Source organism: Gavia stellata, chromosome 20, assembly GCF_030936135.1.
Source record: "Gavia stellata isolate bGavSte3 chromosome 20, bGavSte3.hap2, whole genome shotgun sequence".
NCBI lineage: Eukaryota > Metazoa > Chordata > Aves > Gaviiformes > Gaviidae > Gavia > Gavia stellata.
Genome location: NC_082613.1, coordinates 5,384,955 through 5,405,324, shown reverse-complemented (window position 1 = coordinate 5,405,324; position 20,370 = coordinate 5,384,955). Strand labels below are relative to the sequence as shown.

General features: G+C 41.0%; 1 protein-coding gene across 1 annotated transcript in view; it reads left to right on the top strand.

Annotated features, from left to right (window-relative positions):
* Positions 1-20,370, top strand: part of PHACTR3 (phosphatase and actin regulator 3) — a 112,817-nt gene that overhangs the window by 67,374 nt on the left and 25,073 nt on the right. Inside the window, exons 5-8 of the mRNA XM_059827436.1 lie at positions 2,298-2,501; positions 6,385-6,649; positions 7,624-7,871; positions 15,086-15,239. Coding sequence (XP_059683419.1) covers positions 2,298-2,501; positions 6,385-6,649; positions 7,624-7,871; positions 15,086-15,239 — 871 coding nt within the window. The remainder of the gene's footprint in view (positions 1-2,297; positions 2,502-6,384; positions 6,650-7,623; positions 7,872-15,085; positions 15,240-20,370) is intronic.

Here is a 20,370-nt window from a genome sequence, read left to right as displayed (position 1 = left end):
AAGACTAGTGCTGAGCACTTGGAGTATTTTCAGCAGGATGATATTCACTCTACAGTATGAAATCTGTTAATAGGTTTGTGTACTCAAGACTCAGGTCTGCCTTCAAACTGAGTCAAACATGTTCTGTTGTTACCAGAAACAACCGCAGAAAAAAACCAGAAGCAAACTGTTCTTTGCAGGGAATGTAAAATGGACATTCTTTAGACAACAGCACACAATGCCAGTTTGTTTTTGTGATACCACTCTCAGAACAGAATGGAGTTCAGAAACATAAAGATCTCTTTGACTGAGGCCGTGTGTTTCAGATGTACCTTTTCTATAGGAAAGGTCCCACTATGCCTGCAGCTCTGCATCCACGCCAAACAGCACCTAATGTCCCAGGGAGGTCTACTGATCTCAGTGAAGTTGTTGCCAGAAGAAAATATTGCTCCACTCAGGGGAATGCACTCAAATCTGACTAATTTTCCTATCAAGCTACTAACATCTACTGGAGCTCTTGATCTTTCTGTAATGTAATCCATTAGTGACTTTATTTTTCTCTTCCTCTATTCCACATTTTGTCTTCTATGCGGTAGGCACAAAAATACCAAGTTATATCAGCCTGTAACAAAGCATTTCCCCAGAATTATAGTTAAAAGAAAACTATCACATACGGCAGCTTTCTTATCAAGCCAAATTTCACAAGACTTCCTGTTAACGATGCATATTTACTCTACTTTCCTGTCTTTTTTGAATGATAAATACTCATTCCTCCTCTTCTAGGCATACTCATTAATCTGTTTGTCAACAAATTAAATGCTATTATCTTGCCAATGCTATTGTTTCCAACTGCCTAAGTGCTCTGGTGCCTCCCCATGCACTCTGAACATGAGGATGCTGAATGTTCATTAATACAGAGAGTTTGTATTCCAAACAAGACATAAAACTGAGCCAAGCAAAGAATTGTGATGTGGCAGCTGGGGGTGCCTGCTGCTGTGAGTTTTTAGGAGAAGCCCTAGAATAGTTTGGAGGGAAAGGTACTTTGTTCAGGCAATCCAGAATGCTAAAAGGCATGGGATTTGCCGTTTATCCAGCCCAAGCAGTTTGGATCTCTCATGCTGAGGAGAGATTTAAACACTGATCTCCCCATTTGGATGAGTACTTCACCTGCTACAGTAGGAAAAATAACCCTCATGGCCACTACTGAGCCCGTAGTGGCTGGAAATGCAGTTTGGAGAGAGCCTGGACATGGCTGCAGTCCTGGATCAGGGTCAGGCTCAAGCCTCTCTGTGGGTCCCCATGCCAAGGCAGACATCAGGACATGTAACAAGCATGTGAAAGTCAAACAGTGAGGCAATGTGTGAGTTTAAGCACTGCCAGAGTCAGCTGGTATCTGAGTAAGAATCAAGGTTGTTAATTTTGGACTTCATCACTGTAATTCCACCTATGTCCCGCTTCAGCTTCATGCCTTTCTGGATCTATTTCCCTGTGCCCTCATCAGAACCAGGTCAATTTGATGAACTGCTCAGTGATTCAGCCTGCACTAAATTTAAGAGCTAAGTGCTTTTGCCATCTTTCAGGAGACAATCCTGAAATGAGCACTGCTTCACCATCTCAGATTAAGGCTTTGGTGATTGAAGTTTTTCTTAAGTGCTTCACCCACTCTCTGTTCCACACTAGTTGCTGAGATTCACTGGCAAATCTTTTTTATGGCAGGCTATTCTTGGTAATCAACTTTAACCTCAGGAAAGACTCAACAGTTCTGGAGACAGGTGCAGTAAGAGAAGACTTGGGATGCAAGTTGAAGCCATGTATTAAATAAGATAAAAATTAAATTGTGAAAATAAATATGTACAACAAACGATTGGAAAGTCAGCTTTCATGTAATATTACCAGTTTGATACTCTTTGCCTTTGGCTGTGTGCTCCTAGCGCTGACGAGTACTCACTCAGTAACTGTGCCACTGCAGCTACATATTGTAAGAAAATTCATTGCAGTTCTCAAAAGTTGCTTTGCCTTGCTGTCTTCACTATTAAAAAAAAAAAAAACCACGAATGGAAAAAGGCTTTAGGGAAATAAGGGAAGCTCAGCAGTTTTCTCAGGAACATCAAAACTAACATTTCTTCAATATCCTCATTTTATGTTTACCTGCCTTGGCTGGTTGGCTAGTTCACACAATAATCATTTTCACTACGGAAAAGAAGTGCTTCTAGCTGTGTGCCATGTGTTCTGCTTTTCTGAATGTTCCTAGCATTGTCCCCTGGCCTATCATTATTATTAACTTCATGTTCCATTAATTTTACTCATCTTCCTACTAGCCAAGAAACCTTCAGCACCCACGGAAGAATTAGAAGATGCCAGCCTGCCAGCATCTGAAGACAGTCCACAAGCCTTACTTGTATCTGAATCCACAGATTCCCCCCAGAAACAGACAGAAAGAAACCCAGCACAGCTTCCCAGCCCTCCGTTGCTCCCAGCTCCACCACCTAAGGCAATCTCCAAAATCACAAAGAGCGTAACAGGTCAGTCATTACTGGTCAGTAAAGACTTCCCATCCCTTAAGTGTTGTTCACTTACACAGCACAGTATATAATTTTTTTCTTACATCCTTTTTTAAGCCTCTTGCCGCAAACTACTGTAAATCAGGCTAGTTATATTGAGTGAACAGAATGCTAATGACCTCCATGAAATCATCGGTCCAGTTGCCTGATAACAACGCTCTGGTCTTTGTATTTCACATATTTATCTGAATCTCTCAGGGGATTTTTTGTTGCGAGTCTATTGCACTAAACACATGTAAAGAAAAATCAAACCAACTGCAAATGTCTACTGAATCAGATGCTCATATTGATATGCCATAAAACACATGGAAGACTTAAATGTTTTCATTAGCTAGACTCCTGCTGGATAACAGTACAACAGCCAAAATCAAGTTCAAGTCAATAGGTTCTGTAGAGGCTTCTGTCTGAAGGGTTTGCTCTCTAGGGTAGGTCTAAACTAGAGCTATGAAATCTGGTCTAGTTACACAGAACACACATAAGTGATACACCTGGCTCCCACAAAGCAATCCTCTGTGCCAGACTTCATTGAATGTTTCAAGAGCAATTCCTCTGGGCCTGATTTTCTAATGTATTGCCAATGTTGTTACATTTTCCAACATTCTGGCACTGCAGAAAGGGTGTTAAAGTGAATATGATTTTAGTTTGTTCCAATTTTAGGGCCCCTACATATGGCAAAAGCAGCTAAAAGGGCCTTATTGCAAATCAGAATCAAGTCCTGACATCTAAACGTCAGACCTGTTGGATATTTAGACTTTTAAATGACAGCCATTATCTCAGCCCTAATTTGCATCCACACTCGTCTACTGGCACAAAGAACAGGGTTTTCAAAGTTACCAGGAAACAAAGTATCAGAGGGACATTGTGATCTGACCACTGGGGTTCGTAGAAAATATGGGGGTTTTCAGTCTTTTTGAGGAAAATTACAAGTATTTGTTTCCCATGGAAAATATCCACATTTTGCCCATGCTTAGAAGCTGTAAGAGTTTAAGTGGGAGCTGGATTCAAAACGGTATCATAATGCTCCTTGGGAGCTGCTCTTCAGATTGCTTCAACATTCTGTGCTATGGGTCAGGCTCCAGCCTGCCTCTTCCACCCTACAACATGAACGGGCACAACCAGGACACCCCTTTGACTTTACTGAACTGATGAGAAGGCTATGCTCTTCCTGAGATGTAGGCTATTTGGAAAACCTGACCCATAGAGGGTAATGAATTTATAGCTCCACCAGGCACTTCACAGCACACTTCACAGTGCAGACATTTTGCTGCTTAACCAAAGTATTTCCTCTAACATCTAAGATATTCTGAGTTTTGGTATTTCATTCTCATCTAAATTTTCCACAAAGAACAACTCTTAGTTTTCTCAATGGCTCCAATAACTATAGGCCATTTTTCAATAGTGATTATACATTTGTTTGTTTTTGTGTGGATGTGGAGGCGGTGGTAAGGTAAGACTAAACAAATACTGTCAATGAGTGAGAGGGAATACAAGTGCATGGGGAGAGAGAAACAAAGAGCGATTATGAAAGAAAAGGAAGACAAAGAGGTTGAAAAGCTCTTTTGTGTTTAGTTTTTTCCCCCTTAACAATGTTAGAGATGCTGTTAGCAGAGGAGTGAGGAATAAGCCAAGCACCAATTAATCACAGAGAGAGGGGGAACAGGGCAAGGTGCCAAGACATCACTTTGCAAGATTATTCACTGAACAGTTGTCATCAGGACAAATAAGGTGTGATCTAAGGAAACTCTCAACTCTCAATATTGGCCCAAGCTGCAATGAGGACAAAATTGGCCCTTGACCTATTCCAGGAACAAGCAGGTATAAAGTCTCCTCCCTTCCTGCTTTAGGGTTGAGCTGAACCCGGGGCTCTTGCTCTGAGAAAACACGGACACCCTCTCCCACTGTGCAGCTGTATAAAGTGACTTAAGCAGTGTTTTTTTCATCCCCTCAGGCCATGATTCAATGGGCAATGTCCTCTGTGCATCTCCACAGTAGCACATAATCAAAATCCCCTTGTGTGAAGAAAAAACACCCTTGCTTAGCAGAGGTTGGCTGTCTCCTGGCTGCAGCAACCATCCTGATCAGTGCAGGAGGAGCTCTGGTGTGGGAAGGTGTCTCATTGCCAAGACACTGCACATTGAGCACCTAGACACTTGAAGCCCTTGTGCTTTCAGATATCCAGATTTTAAATAGGGTAACTTTTGGACTAGCTTGACCCCTGTCTCCTGGATGTATAGAGATGAATGAACCTCTGGCTATTGGTTAGGTTGCTGGGTTGGAGGGAGAGAAATGTGCAAAAATGCCTTCCAAAAATAATGAAAAAAAAGTTAGACCTTTCTTAGAATAAGAGAGAAGATTGTACTGGGGATGTAACTCTCCTCATTGAAGGATGCCCTCCTCCTCACCCCACAAATGTGAAAAAGAGACCAGGCTTAGTGTTGTCACTCTCAAATTTTCGATTTTGATTATGGCTACAGGAGCTCTCCTTCCTACTTGTGTTTTTGCTGTTGTCCTCAGTAATTCTGCCCTCCAACCTCCAGATGCCCAGCTCTGTTCGTGGCTTTACCCTGATGGAGCTGTACCAGATTTCCAGCAGTGAACTTGAGAAAAGGCATGTAGTTGGTAACCATTATGCAGGATGCTGGGTCTGAGAGGAAATACTTAATAACTGAAGTTAATATTAAAACCTACTTTTGTCCTCTCCAGCTTTCTAGTAAGTTACCCTGCTAATAGGAGCCAAGTCCTTTTTTACATGGGTTTTTTAGGATAATCCTGGCCTGAGCAGAAGTTTTTCTCTGCTATGACCTGAAGGATTTATCTCAAAAGGAAGGGAAAAAGCTAAAAAAGATCTGTGAAAACAAGTTTGTGCAAAAACTGTGCAAGCTGTCAGTTTAAATTCCTGCTTAAAACACTAGGTGGCAACAAGAGAAAAGAAATACTCTCGCATGAAGCACTCGCATTGCCTTTTTACACCCAGACTGAGCTATTGGAGTAAACAACACCATATGCCAGAGGCTTGGGATGGAGATATAAGGGAAAGGGGAAGAGAACTGCAGAACAGAAAAACTTATCAGCACCTTTTTCAGGCCAGATGTTCAGTTATCTTAAGAGTGTGAAACTATGAAATTTACAACCAGGGAAATGTCCACTGTGTTTTGGACGCAGATGCTAGAGAAATGTATATATCAAAGTCTAATTTCCAATAAAATACTTACATGGCATAGAAAATATCTGAATCTGGGGGAAAAAAAAATATTAGATTGCCCCACCCTTCTTTTATCTTCTTAGTGCTCAATACCACATCTTTCATTTGGCAAGTTTTGTTATGTGAACATTATCCCCATATTATAATGATTTTGGCATTTCCTCAACTGGCATATGAAAGACAGAGGTCTAAGCTGTGCAGCAATCACAGAGGAGCAGATAATAGACACTGGTACATTTTGTCCTGACTGAGAACCACAGTGCATAAATTTTAATACAGTCTGCCAGAGTCCAGCAGAGAAAGTGCTAGATTGGAAAGCCACCGCAGTACAAGCCATTGGTGGTTAGGAGGAACAATACTGGCAATCAAGAATGCATTGGTGGGCTGCAAAAAAGCAGCATCTGATACTGTGGGAAAGAGGGGAAATGGGGGAAGCATCTGTTTTTCTAGATCAAAGATCTGGATCTGTGTAGTATGAGACTTTTGAATTCAGATAGTTACTCAGCTTAACCAATTACCTTCTAGCAAGTATAAAACATTGCCATTTTCCTCTGTGCAACCCAACAAATTCATTTCAGTGCAGACTGTGTGCAAAAAAATAAGAAGCATTGCACAATCTCTTACCCTCTTGTGTCTTGACAGCAGGAAGCGAAATAGATGACCAAGCCATGAAATCTCCTCCTTCCACCATCCTGAAGAATTATGTCATTGTTGGTTCCTCCCAAATCTCAGGACAAGCTGCCCTCTTCCATCCCTCTGGCCAGAAAAGTTCAGATCCCCATGTCAGAGGACAGGTAACAACACCAACTGGTTCCCCTCACTTGGCTGCCGTCCACCTGCCTTTACCTCCCAGCAGAGTCATTGAAGAACTCCACAGGGCTCTGGCCACCAAACACCGGCAGGACAGGTACCTACAGCCTCTTGGCTATATGGGTGCATGAGGAGAATCATTCCACTAAATAATTTTTCTTGGTAAATGTTCCTATGCCATTATTAGCATTTTATTTACTCCTACAGCTTGGGTTTGCCTTCCTCTTGACATCACTACTTTGAACATCCATCCCTGGTTAAGGTGCTTAATTTGGCAGTTACTTCAAAGTATGTTTTTCCTTTATAAGGAGGCTAATGTGATATCCTGTGACAGGTAGAATCATGTGATAATCCTTGACCTATTGCAAAAGAAAGTGTCCCCACAAGATACCAAGTTAGAGCAGCTAAGGCATATCCTGCTCTAAATATCAGTACATATGAGAAACACTACTATTTCACTATACATCTCTTGGCTTATACATGAGCATATACGGTATCCATTTTTAATACAAATATGCTTGTGTGGAAGTACATTGGGTACTTTGTCTGGTTTTCATTATAAGCCCTCCTGTGTATTAGAGGAGGACAGAGATAACCTTTTCCATCATAGAGCTTTGGAGTTAAGTTGGTAACATTTCTCAATTCTATAACAGCTATTGTCATGGGGAATAGATTCATATGATATTATTTCTAGGCCCTGTTAAACCTTTTTCGTGATCATAAAATATCAGAATGGTAATATTTCATGCCATGTATGTTTTACATTACAATGACATGCTGTGTGGGTTTTTTTAATCAGTACAGTATAGCATGTGGCTATAAATCAAAGAAATACATTAGTCACCACCCTTCCATACCTTATTTTTATGACAGAGGTGGGAAAGTAGATCCGCGTTAGCCATTCTCAACACAATCTTGAGAATGCCATCCCGTGTTGTCCCATGTTGAACTCTCTGCCCTGGCCTTTATGAGGTACAGGACATTCTGCTCATTCTCATATAATGATAAGTTCCTACTGTGGCAATAAAACGGTGTTTTGTAAAATCTGGGCTGTGCACCTTTCACCCACAGCTTCCATGGAAGAGAAAGCAAAGGCTCTCCAAAAAAAAGAGTGGATGTCCGTCCATCCAGAACATCTAGCATTGAGCGCAACAAAGAAAAGGAGAACTCACTGAATTACAGCAGTGATTCAGAAAATAAGCGGAACTCAGTTAAAGAGTCGGATGAGAACAAAGAAAACATGATCATGAACTCAGAGCTCAAGGAAGACTCTGTTTTTTATCAGGATGAGGAAGTTTTGAATGACTCCATTATTTCTGGTAAGGAAAGTCACATATTATAAAGATACACTATTGTAGCTTAAGGGAATGCTCTAAACAAGGCAGCATGCAACAGAAAATACTGAGCGGTATAAATTCCTCTCTTGACACATCAACTTTTTCAAGGAATCCTGCTGAAAAGCTAAAGTTAAATTTGAGTCATAGTGATTGTGATCATGTTGTGTTGGTAGGTACTGCATATTAAGATGACGTTTAGAGTTATGTTGGTAAGTCCATGTATCAGTATGCTCTACCCTTTCAGTTACTTATGTACCCTTTGTACTACTACGTATGAATGGCAGGACTTGCAGACACATCTCACTGTCAGTAGGCAAAGCTTTCTGTATATCTGGTGTCAATGCTGTAGATGTTTTGGAAACATCCCACTTCAGGACTATTATTCCCGTGCAGTGATGGAAAAGTGGAAGAGATCAATGAATCTAGGAAGGACAAATATCCAGAGAAAATACCTTAAAGAAGAAAGTTGCTTCTCTATTCGTTCCATTTTACCCTTTCTTGAGACATATGGGGAATGCATTGTATAATCCTGAGCAATTATTTAAGTGGGCTTTGACAAAATAATCAGCTTTCATTGGAAAATTTATTTTTCATTCATTTTCATGTTTCCCATGTTAGCAAGACAAAGATTCAATCTGAAATGAATCCTTCAATCTCTTCATCAATGCATTAAAAGAAGGCAGGCAGAGAAAAATTCATAAAAAAAATAATTGTTATAACAGATCAAGGATGAATTTTTAAGGTGGCTGTTAGAAAGTAAGAGCCAGCAAACAGGGCACATGAGTTTTGTTCTTGTGTCTTAAGACACCTAGTAATGGAATAGACTACTGAGATAAGGCAAAAGAAAACAGAATCCTTTGCATAATTGCTGTGCATTTAAGGCTAACTTCAAAAATAAAAATCACCTTTCAAGTTCTATCTATTTTTTTCTGATTATGAGTTGTTCCTGATTAAAAAAGTGGTCTCCTTTGGTATAAATTCTAAGAGCTAGAGGCAGCCAGGCAAAAAATATGTTATCCCCTACTAGTAAAACCAAATCTAAATCTTCTATTGTTGAAGATGAATAGTCTATATATTTAACAAATAATTATTCACTGTCTGTGAAGACAGAAATTATGATGATACAAGGGCATTAGTTACTGTACAAATTTCAGTGATATCTAGAAACAGCTCTTGGCTTTCCACAATAAGTGTTAGAGTTCTGAAAAATTTCTGCTTACTAGAGTTAAGCAACAGTATTGTATTGGTGATGGCTTACGAATGGTTTACACGCAGCAAGTTTTATAGGGCAATATTAGACCAACTGAGATAGTGAGAAAAACAGACCTCTTTCAAAGGCATTCTGGCTTTATTGTAGCTGCAACGATACTGCTGCTCAGCATAGAAGATATTGAAACCTGCCATTTGAAATATTGGCTACACAATATGAAATAAAAAGAAATCAGACTGAACAGAAAACTTTTTCCCCTTAACTATACAATTTGATTTAAGAAAATATTATGTGTATTTATAAATCTTACTTCATACAATGGCTTATGTATTGGGCATGATTGGTCACGTATTACGACTGGGTAGGGCATGCCTGCTAAAAATGTAGGAAAATAACCTCTGATAGTAGAAAAAAATATTAAATAATTTTTTTAATAATATGTGAGTACTACAAAGATGTAAAAGCTGGATGAAAAGGCTTATAGGATGAAATGGTGAATATAATGAGGTGGGGCTGATACATTCTTGAATGTTTTAGTGAATAAGATTAACAGCCCAAATTCAAAATGTCAATGGCCAGAACCACATACAGACTTGCTTCCCCAGTTCTCGTGATGGTGTACTAGTAATAGCAGTGCATATGTAGATATGTAGACAGCCAGTTAGATGCCTTATTCGAAAGCCTGAAAACTCAAAGGTTTGTTATGAAATTAGCTCGTGCGGTGATTATATACAGATTAGTATTTACCTGCAGATGTACACTGAGGGCAAAGAGAGTGAATGAAGATGGTTTATCATTTGATAAAGAGGCCCCAGATATGAATACAACCCCTTTTTCCATACAAAACACTTCCCAACATCAATGAAAATAATTTTTAGGAAGAATTTTCTCTCATTTCTTTGTTTGTAACTACACAGCCTTCTTCCTCATAATTAATTTATCTCACTCTTTGGCATTTGAGTCTCTTCACACCTAAACTATAGTCTCTGCACCAAGAAGCCCATTCCATGCACCCCTAAAACTTACCCAAGTCATCATAAGACTTGAGCTTTATGCATAAGATCATTTTATTTAAAATGGCTGAAGATCGCTGTGGACTGCCTTGCCCTTGCAGGTTGTAAATGTGTATTTACAAAAGACCTTATTTCTTGTACAAGCCTGGTGCTTGCTCTGCTGGTGTTCAAGTTCAGGCACATTTTAGAGGCACAACAAAAAGCCAGGCCAATCAAAGTTTCAGCTGTTTGATGTCTAAGGAGACTGCTATGGACGGGCATGTGGCAATCTGGGCAACACAGCCGCTTAAACCACAGAAGTCCTGGTGTGGGGTGGTATAACCTCAGCCCCCGATGAGGCAGCAGCTTTGGGGATGTGGCCACTGCCCATTTACTCAGCGCAAGCTGGGACATGAGCAAGGCATTTCTGGTTTTGACACTGGGTGGCACTGCTTGTGCCAGCATTCATTCAAATTGCACCCATTTGTATTTCAGAGAGGAATGAGAGATGCAGTAGTGACAGGGATAGTACCAGAATAATTCCCTGAAAAACTCCATATTCTTTCTAGTTTAAAAAATCCTGGCTGGTTTGCAAGTCAGGAGATAAAACTATCCATTAATCCAAAGCTGCTTTACAATTAGTGTACTGCCTTAGCACATCACCAACTTTGCTGTTGCCACTGCGATGCAGAACAGCGCATCAGTGCAACAGCCCCATGGTTACAGGGAGATTGGTGCAGGTTACAAATAACTCCGGAAAAAGTGAGGAATTGTACCTTGACTTTCCATTAACACCCTACTTAATAAATCATTCTTTGAAACCTCTAGAAACACAAGGCAAGACAGTAGTCTTGTGCACGAGTTTAAAAAATAACATAACTAGCATGTAGCCCACAACTGATAACTAGTGCAAGCAAGTTCTTTCCATCAGCATGCAGTATTAGGATTTGCCTTTTGCTTGATAGAAAAAATAGTAAACATACAGGAAATTAAATGTCATGATTCAACTGAATTAAAACAGGAACTTTTGTCAGGAACCTGCAGACCAAGCATAAAAAGGGTGTGAATTTTCAAAGCGTTTATTGTTGACCTAGCTGAGCTCCCATAAATCATGAAACAAGCCACAGCCAAGATCCTTCCTGAGATAGCTTGGTCGTGGGGCAGACCAGCATTGAACATGCCTTATTGACCAGGAAAAATAACCCTTAGGAAGAAAATACTTGAATAAGGGTACTTGCAGGTTCACTTTCTACTGAGATAGTGATCAGGAAGGAATTTGACTCAGGATGCTGAAAATGGATGTAGGGAAAAGTAGTTTGGGGCTTTATTTCCTCTTTGTTCTCTGGTTTTCTTTTATTTATTTATTTATTAATTCTGAAACATCAGATATGGGTTTCTGCAGGAGGTGGAATAACAAAACTGGCCATCAGTGGGCCACTCAGGATGAAAATGGATGAATTACACAGTGTTTCCCCGCATGTCTTCCTGAAGGGGGTAACACCATCTCCCTCTTTTCACTTTGTCAGGCGGGTATTATTTTTCAGGAACTAACCCAATTGGTCAGGCATGGGGAATGGCTCCTTAGACTAGCAGATCAGCTTAATCCAGATCTCTTGCATCTTTATTTTGTGAAATACCCTAAAGATTAATCAGTGCCCTGTGCATATGGACCATGGGAGTGGCCATAATATAAGCCTTTTAGAAATCCAGACATCTGGATGAAGTGAGCACAGCTTATCCTGAGTGGGTTGTATGCTCTCCACTCCTCTAACACAAGAGCAGGATTTGAGATAAAGTTGAGATTTTTCAGATATGATTTTTAATTTCACAAAGTAGTACACTCCTAAGTGTGCAGCAGAGCAGCCTGGGAGTAGTCATGGCCCTGAACAGCCACTTCATTTCACTTTTTTCCAGGTAAAATATTGCATTGTTCCATCTCATTTTGAATGACAAGCCTCTAGGGCATGCACTGAGCTAGCTTAAGCCAATGTCTCCACATCAGCTTCAAAACCTGACTTCTTGCAAAAAGGTCCAGTCTTTTACCTGCAGAGCAGCTGTTTCAGCTGGCCTTCAATGAGATGAGGGACAGCAGAAAATGAGCCCTGACCTCATCTGAGCAAATAATCACCGTGATTCTAGCCCTTGCCCTCTCACAATTCAAAGATCAGGTACAGTGTGGTATGGCAAGTAGTTTTATAGCAGCCTGAAGGGAGTAGGGATAGTCCTGCATGCTCATACTTTAGCTGTCACCGATGAATGGGAGAATAACCATTTAGGGTGCATCTCCAAAAAAAAAAAAAAAAGTGTTGACTACACATGTAGAGCTCCCTTGTTTCCTTCTAAGCAGTTCTGGACAGAGAGGTATGCATGCGCTGTACAGTGTATACATAGCTTGCTTTCAGTGCACCCAAGATGCACTGAACTGCCTGCAAATGCACTACACAGATGGCTAGCACATGGGTGGTATGTCTCTCACGTTCTAGAGACATTGGGCTTAATGTGCACGTGCAGTCTCTCTGCAGCAGTCCCCTGACATGACCAAATTCCTCTTACTGCCTGTTTAAAATCTCCAGGTGAAAATGAGAACATGTTCAGGGATACCCAGGAGTTTTCTAGCTCCAAATATGCTTCAGATTATTTCCAGAAGGAATTCTGTTGGTTCATGTGCTGTATGGATCGAGCACTGCAAACGCCCACTCTGCACCCACTCCCAGTGTGGTGGAGGCTTGAAAAACCTTGAGAGAGTCCCAAGCCTGTGGCTTAGTGAGCCAAATGTTTCTGATGGAGTCATATATTCAGTTAGCAGAAGGCTCTGTGTGGCATCAGCCAAATCATTTCACTTCTTTACCCATCTGTTAAACGTATACCTACTGCTTCACAGACAGCTGTGTGGTTTAATTTAATTAATGTTTGCAACAGACTTGGAAAGCATTAGGAGGAAGGTGCTAAATAAGGGCACAGCTTTTAGAGTCTAACTGGGGGTTTCAGCTGATTGTGGTTTAAAAAAAGTTTAATTTTAGACCACTGCAACTATCAAGAGATTTGTCCCTGCTCACACAGGGAGACCATAACTACTCTGTGCCCCAGTCTTCCCAACATGTATGTGTGGATGTGGCATAGACTGCTCACCTCTGCGTACAGAAATTTGAGATCAATAGTGATAATAATAATGTAGGCCCACAGATCCCTAGCAAATAAAACCCCAATATTTGGGAATGAGAATCTATTTAGGATTTAGTATCTTGCCAACCTCCAGAGCATCCTTTAAAAAATAGACTTTAATCCTATCTCAAATGCCAAACAAAAATACCAATTAAATGTCATTTTCTTTAAAAATGAGGTGACCTTTTCTAGAAAAGGTGAAGCATTAAATTAAAAAAACCTTTAAAGTAAAAAGGAACCAAAACAAAATAACCTCCTATTACACACCACACTCCCAAGATGAAGCAAATACAAAGATTTAACTGTAGTTCCTGTGTACCCTGACAATACTCTAAACCCCATCCGTCTGGTGCTACTCTGCAATGACAATTTTCAGACTCCGCTGAAGTCCTGGACTGGACAGCAGAAGTGCCAGTACAACACAGTAAAGGTGTGCAGGGATCTGGTGTTAATTTACTGGCTTAGAACCTACCTGTAACATGCTTGCTGGAAGACTGCAGTCCTGCCAGTATGAATCAGCAGCTCACTGGTTTTAATAGCACTTCCCTCTTCTTTTCCCCCCATCATAAACAATCTACTCCTCATCAAATATGGGCATCACCTCAGACTTTCAATCAACGTTTGAAAACAAAGGTGGCTTTCTACTTTGTAAGCAGTTTAAGTTCACAGCCATTTGATTGCATACATTTACAAACACATGGCAAAACGGTTTTATAAGCGCAGAAGTCCAATTTTAATTTGTTTTGCCTGCTTAAGTCTAAAGAGTTACACCATAGATGCAGAAATACCTAAGCTCAAACACAGTTCCCTCTAGTGAGAGTGAAAGGATGTTTCCAATGTCATCAGAGGGGCAGCATCAAGGACTCAACCTCCAGCACACTAAAGAGCAGTAGACTCCTACTCAAATCACCTGTGAACGGTTCTTTTGTAATGGCAATGTTTTAGGTTGTCTGGTTTGGTGGAAAAATTGTTATCATGTTTTTACAATAAGTACAACAGGTCATGCAATCATAGTAAGTATTTGTGTCTCTTATTGCCCGAATGCCCAATTAAGTTGCCAGCATTCCGCAAATCATGATAAAACCTGGCCTTTTCTTTCATTCCTTGGAATATTTGCCCCTGCTCTCTTCAGAAGGAAAGGCCTAACGTGAACAGTGTAGTATGGATTGCTATATGAAATTCTCTTATGACACACTGTCACACTGGACAGGATGTAGACATACATAATGGTTTACATTTACTGTTAGAGTTATAGACGGTGTCTGATCACAATTCTGATTTTCTAATGCCAGAAAACCAGGATGACATTTTACATATATATATATATATATACACTTACATATATATGTATGTGTATGCGCATATCTACACACATGCCAAGCAACAACTTCGATTGTGTCAGTTACCATTATCTATTCCTGGTTATGCCTGGTGACCCAGAGATGAAGGTGTACTTGTCCCGGCCACTCCTGTTGCTGAGCAATCCAGCCCTTCTGCAAAGGAACCACTACATGGTTCAGGAAGTAGGGATTGCTCTGGGCTATCGGGATGCTCAGGGGACTGAGGGAAGATGCACAGCCTTTGACTTCTAAACTAGTGACGTGAATTATGTCTCTGCCGCAAATAATTTTCACCTGAGAGCACTGCTTACTTATGACGGGTAACAAAGATAACAGAGGAATATGATCCCTCTGCATTTGTAAGCAGAGGGATTGCTCATTGCACACTAACATAGAGATCACTGTCACTCTGTAGGTTTCCCACTCTTGATACATTCATGTTTCATCTCCAGGAGCTGTCTTTCTAATAACTCTTTTCCATGCATGTCCCAGGTACTTTGCCAAGAAAATGCAAGAAAGAACTGCTGGCAGTAAAACTTCGAAACAGACCAAGTAAGCAGGAGCTGGAAGACAGGAATATTTTCCCAAGGAGGACAGATGAGGAAAGACAGGAAATCCGGCAGCAAATTGAAATGAAACTCTCCAAGTAAGTCTGCCTAAGAACAGGGAGGAACCTCCCTTTACAATGGAGTATCCTCTGAGCACTGTCATGAGACACTGTCACCCACCCCCAAGTCCATTTCCTGCAGTGAATCATACACAAACTAATATAGCACATTCTCAGTTGTCAACCAGTCACATGAAAAACGTCTTAACTCCCTCTTGAGTGAGGACTCCCTTGATTTCAATAGAAAACAAGAAAGAAGTCAATGTGGGAGACAAAATTCTGCCAAATCTACCTGCAGCTCTGCTGACATAGTCAAGATTTTGAGGTCCTCCAGAAAGGCTAGTGCTTTAACAAAAATATTAATAAAATTATTTATTAACCTGATTTTGCTTTGTCAGCACTAGCTGAATTTGAGGATAAAGACAATTGGTATAGCTGCATATTTAGTTGAACAAGGGAAAGCTGCTGTATGCATTGGTGGCTGTATTTCTGCTTTAAGGAAGAAGCAACTTTGGCAGCATTGCCCTCACAAGGGTAAGGTGTTTGTGTAAGTCCAGCTGCAGGGACAGCAGGGATGGTCTGGTTTTGATCAGTAACCAGGGCAACAGGGTAGAGCTATGAGAGAAATAGCATTACTGTGGCGTGTAGCCTAAAGCAAAGATTTAAGGTAACTGTGAGGCTGAGACTGCACCATTTGTTTTTTGTGTGTGTTTTTTTAAGAGCTACATTTGGGTATCTGCAAACATGAATATTTTAGATGAGACAAAGTGGATTGTTAAATAATCTGTGCTGCGCCTGCCCACACTGGGAGAGTGAGCACTGTTCACCGCCAAAATGCTTGGAATCAAATCGAGAAACATGAACAGAAGTTCATTTTCAAGGCTTATTAAATATTAAATATCTCAAGCCTCTCCTGAAAGAAACATTTATTGATATTTAGGCTAGCTCATTCATGTGTGTGCATTTGATTAAACTTTACCTCAGGGGACAGGGAATGAGAAGCACACATATGGATCAGAGCACAAGTCCTAATGGACCAGAGTTTATGGAGGAAAACATCACTGCCATCACCACACTTGCCCTCAGCTAAGAAACGAGCTGCTGAATAAACATAGACGAGATTTTGGGTGCACTTCATGATGCCCCTGCAGTGTTGGAGATGGAATAATCACCTTCCTCCAGTCTCAGTGATTGCTCTTTATTCTTTCTAGCATGGTAGCACTTTACGCCCAAAGAACAGTGCATTGTACCTGTGACTGCAGAAGACAGAGCAAATAACAGTCCCTGTCACAAAAAACACATACATCACATACAAGTAGAAAATATCACATTACATTTACATTAAGTTCCAAGAGTTACAGGCAGAGCAAGTCGTAGATGTGCCACATCAATTAATTTCCTTCCACTGTCTTAGGAAGGAAAGTATCATGCACCTTGACCATGGCCTTGATCATCTAGACCTTTCAAGCCTTGTATATTCATGTCAAGGAAATATTTCAAGCTGCACTCTGATATTGTCAACTCCAGTATTTTGGCCAATTGCTTGTGAAATGTCTTCACAGGTCAGGAGCCTAATTTTACGGCTCTGAAATGCACAAAAATGTTTTCCACCCCACTGCATCCCTAAAACCAAGTTGGACCATCACAGAGTATTAACCAAGTGAGAAGACTATCTCATATCCAGCCACACCTCATAATGCTGAAATGCCTAGAAGGTCACATCTCTTTTCAATACAGCCTGACTTCTCTTAGTGTGCAAGGTCTAATGGAATTGCAGCTTCAGGTGGTATAACTACAGGCTTTATTCCTTCCTTTTATTTACAATTTAGCTTGCTTAATAATGAGCCTAAAGAATTATTTCAAAGGAGGCATACCTAAAGTCAAGTGGCAGTACAAGGACGTAAAAAGGAAACTGCTTTACTGGTGAAGAAAAGGGCTGGTCATTATAGATGCTACAAAATGTAGTGTCTATAGGTAAATACAGTGAAGAAAGCCTCCATACAGTCTGATGGAGCAATCTGTGGTGGAGGCTATTAGTCTCATTGGTAATGCCTAGAGGATGGCTAAAAGCCACCTTTGTTCCAAGTGCTGGAAGACAGGCTTTCATTTAGCTCCTTCCTCCTGGAACACGGAAGATTCAGCGCATCTCGGGGAACAGACGGTGCAGAGATTGCTGGAATAGCCAGGAATGGCAAAACAGATTGGAAGCGATCTCCCACACAACTTCCAGCACATATGTGCACCGGCAGAGCTTAGCTCAGCTCTTAACTCATCCACCAGAATAGAACAAGACCATGCAAACAAGCTCAGGTGGTGGATGCATGCAGGAAAATATTTACACCAGGAAAAGCAAGTATGTGTCCAAAAAAAAAAAAAAAAGGTTAAAATGGGTACAGGTAAAGGCCAAAGAGCCAAAGCCCTAGAGATATCCCTCTGGAGTTTCTAACTAGGACTGACTAGGTCTCACCCCACAAATCGCAGACCACCCCAGAGCCCTCATTCGGAGCTCAACCTGGCAGTAGCATGGAAATGTAGCCTGTTTTCTGGATGATTTTGCCACCACCTATGCAGATGAGAGCACATTGCTGCTGCTGCACTAGTAATACTTGGATAACAGCAATGGGACTTGCTGGCTCAGCTGTGAATCCACATGTACCGTCAGGCTATAGACTTGTACTTAAGCACAAAAGAGTAATGTACGGGCAGATTACTGAGTAGTTTATTTGACAGCTGTGTGCATAAGAATGGCACATAAACAGGCAGTTGTTTTCCACATCAATATTTTTCAGCACATTTGTAGGGATTTGAAAGTTTACAGCTGTCTAGCAAATTGCCTCAGTCCCACAGCTAGCTGTGTGCTCTGGAGGGACTGCTCTGATGACATATATAATGTGCAAAATATACCAAATAATAGTATCTATGTAACTTCAAAAATGGGGAGACAAAAGAATAACATTTTCTGAAAACCTCTGTATTTTTTAAACGGTTCTGATTGCAATACATTTCAACAGTAGTTGTGAAACTGCTGAGAAAACCAACTCTCTGCTATTACGCTAGTGAGTGTTTATGCAGTCAAAGCCAAAATCCCTGTTTTTCTTCACTTTCCCACTCATTCCGTCTCAAAAGAGAGATTGAGGAATTCCGTTACATCTTTTGGGCCAGATTCTACTTTTACAGCAGTGCAAGTCCATTGACTTCAGATTTATTATTGACTGACAGCAGCGTGAGTACAGATTCAAGTATTCATTTATGTGTATTGCTGCTTTTGAAAAGTGTATTTCCCATATTTTGTGCTCCAGCCAATTTAGTCTACCACTTGTTGCCGTGGAAACATGCTCTTCTCCCTTCTCCTCCATCCAAAATGGCAGTATTCCATTTTCCCCAGCCTTCCCTTTCCCGTAGTGTTTTCTCTTACTAATTCATGCATCCCCAGGGCCCCAGGCCATGGTGTGTACTTGCAATATTCTACTGTGCATTAGGCAACAGGGCTCCCAACAGGTCTTGGTTCCCATTATTATGTGTTCGGAGTGCCGATAATAAGCCCTCAATGGAATTCAGTGAATTGAGAGCTCTTTGTGTCAAGAGGCAGAAAAGACATTTGCAAGTACAATTATATGCAATAACTGCTTTCTACCTTACAGTCTCCCTTCATTCTAGAAGGGGTTTAAGCTGAAACCTGGAGGAGTAAAAGAGTTTCTAGCCTGAAGAGTGACGCAGGAAAAGGTTGTTTAATTAAATTTGATATCTGACTGTTTAGAAAGTTAATGTCTGAACTGCCTGGGTGGCTGGTACTTCTCAAGTATGCCTTGTGTAACCACAGTTAAAGACACTCCATTATTACTTAATGTTTCAGTGAAAACATGAATTCCCGGAAAAGATTATACTTGTAATTTTCACTTCATGTTCTGTTTCACCTCCTTGGATATTTGCATAAGTAGACATGATGCATTAAGCAGCACTTAAAAGATTATGGAGACAGGAATTCAGATACAGAAATGTGGGCATCAAAGGAATCAGACAGGAAGAATGATGGTTTTATGGACACAGAGTGGAACCAAAACTCAAGCACATAAAACTGACCTTTACCACATTGAAAATCTTGGCATGGGTAAGTGGATCATGCTGGGGCAAGGTTTCTTGGCAATATAGAGTGAAAAAGGAGGTATCTTTATTCAGTACTTTACCACATCTGGAAATCTGTAGTTCTAGTGCTGCCTTGAGGTTCTTGGAAAGGCACTTTCGAGTTGACTTGCCCAGAAACCGCAGATGTAGCTAAATGCACACTCAGGTTAGACCCTGGTTTGTACCTCAGCCTCATGTAACAGAGCGTGAAGTTCACAGTGCTGCTGGAGACAGAACAATACCAAGCAAACAGCACTTCAGATTTGCAGCCTAAAAGCACAGAGCGTGACAGTTCAACACAGAGCAACCATAAAGGAAAATTTTACTTGTTGACGAAACAAAAGCTGTGCCCCATTTCCCCAAGAACAGCATGTCCAGTGCCACTTCCTCACAGAAAGGTCTCTGTGCAGCTTTGCTCACTGAAAAGGCATTGGCCCTCCAGACCGACAGATTCAGTGGGAAACTGGGCTGAACCCACAGAACTTTGGGGAATATTTTATTTGATTTTGACCAAAAAGCACGGGATGGGGGAGTGTGTGTGTGTGTACAAACTACTAGTAACCCTAATGCAGAAATAAAGTAGATACTGAACTGAGCCCTGTTTAGAGACTAGCCTAAATTCATCTGGAGATTATCAAAGCTTTTTGTTGAAGCTCAGACTGTGATCAAACTCCCACTTGCTGAACTAGAAATCAGGGAACTACCCTGATTTCAGAAGGCTGGGAAGACTTGACACAGATTTATTCTAGAGACAGAAAGGCAGCGGCAGGCACAAAGAAAAAATCAGCTGTCACCGCTAATTAGCTGTGTACAATTTAATGCATTTCGTTCTTATTTGGCAGGAATCATCCAGGTAACCTTGTCACTGATGCTAAAAATAACCCCAGTGAGCACAGCGTGGGTGTCTGTGAAAGCCTCAGCTCGCATGAGACAGGAGCTATATATAGAGCTACAGTTTAATTCTGTGGGCGTGTGCGTGTGTGCTGAGGGAGTCTCCCATCCTCCTTGCTCTGTACTACACAGCAAGACGAGATGCTGGCAGCGGGGA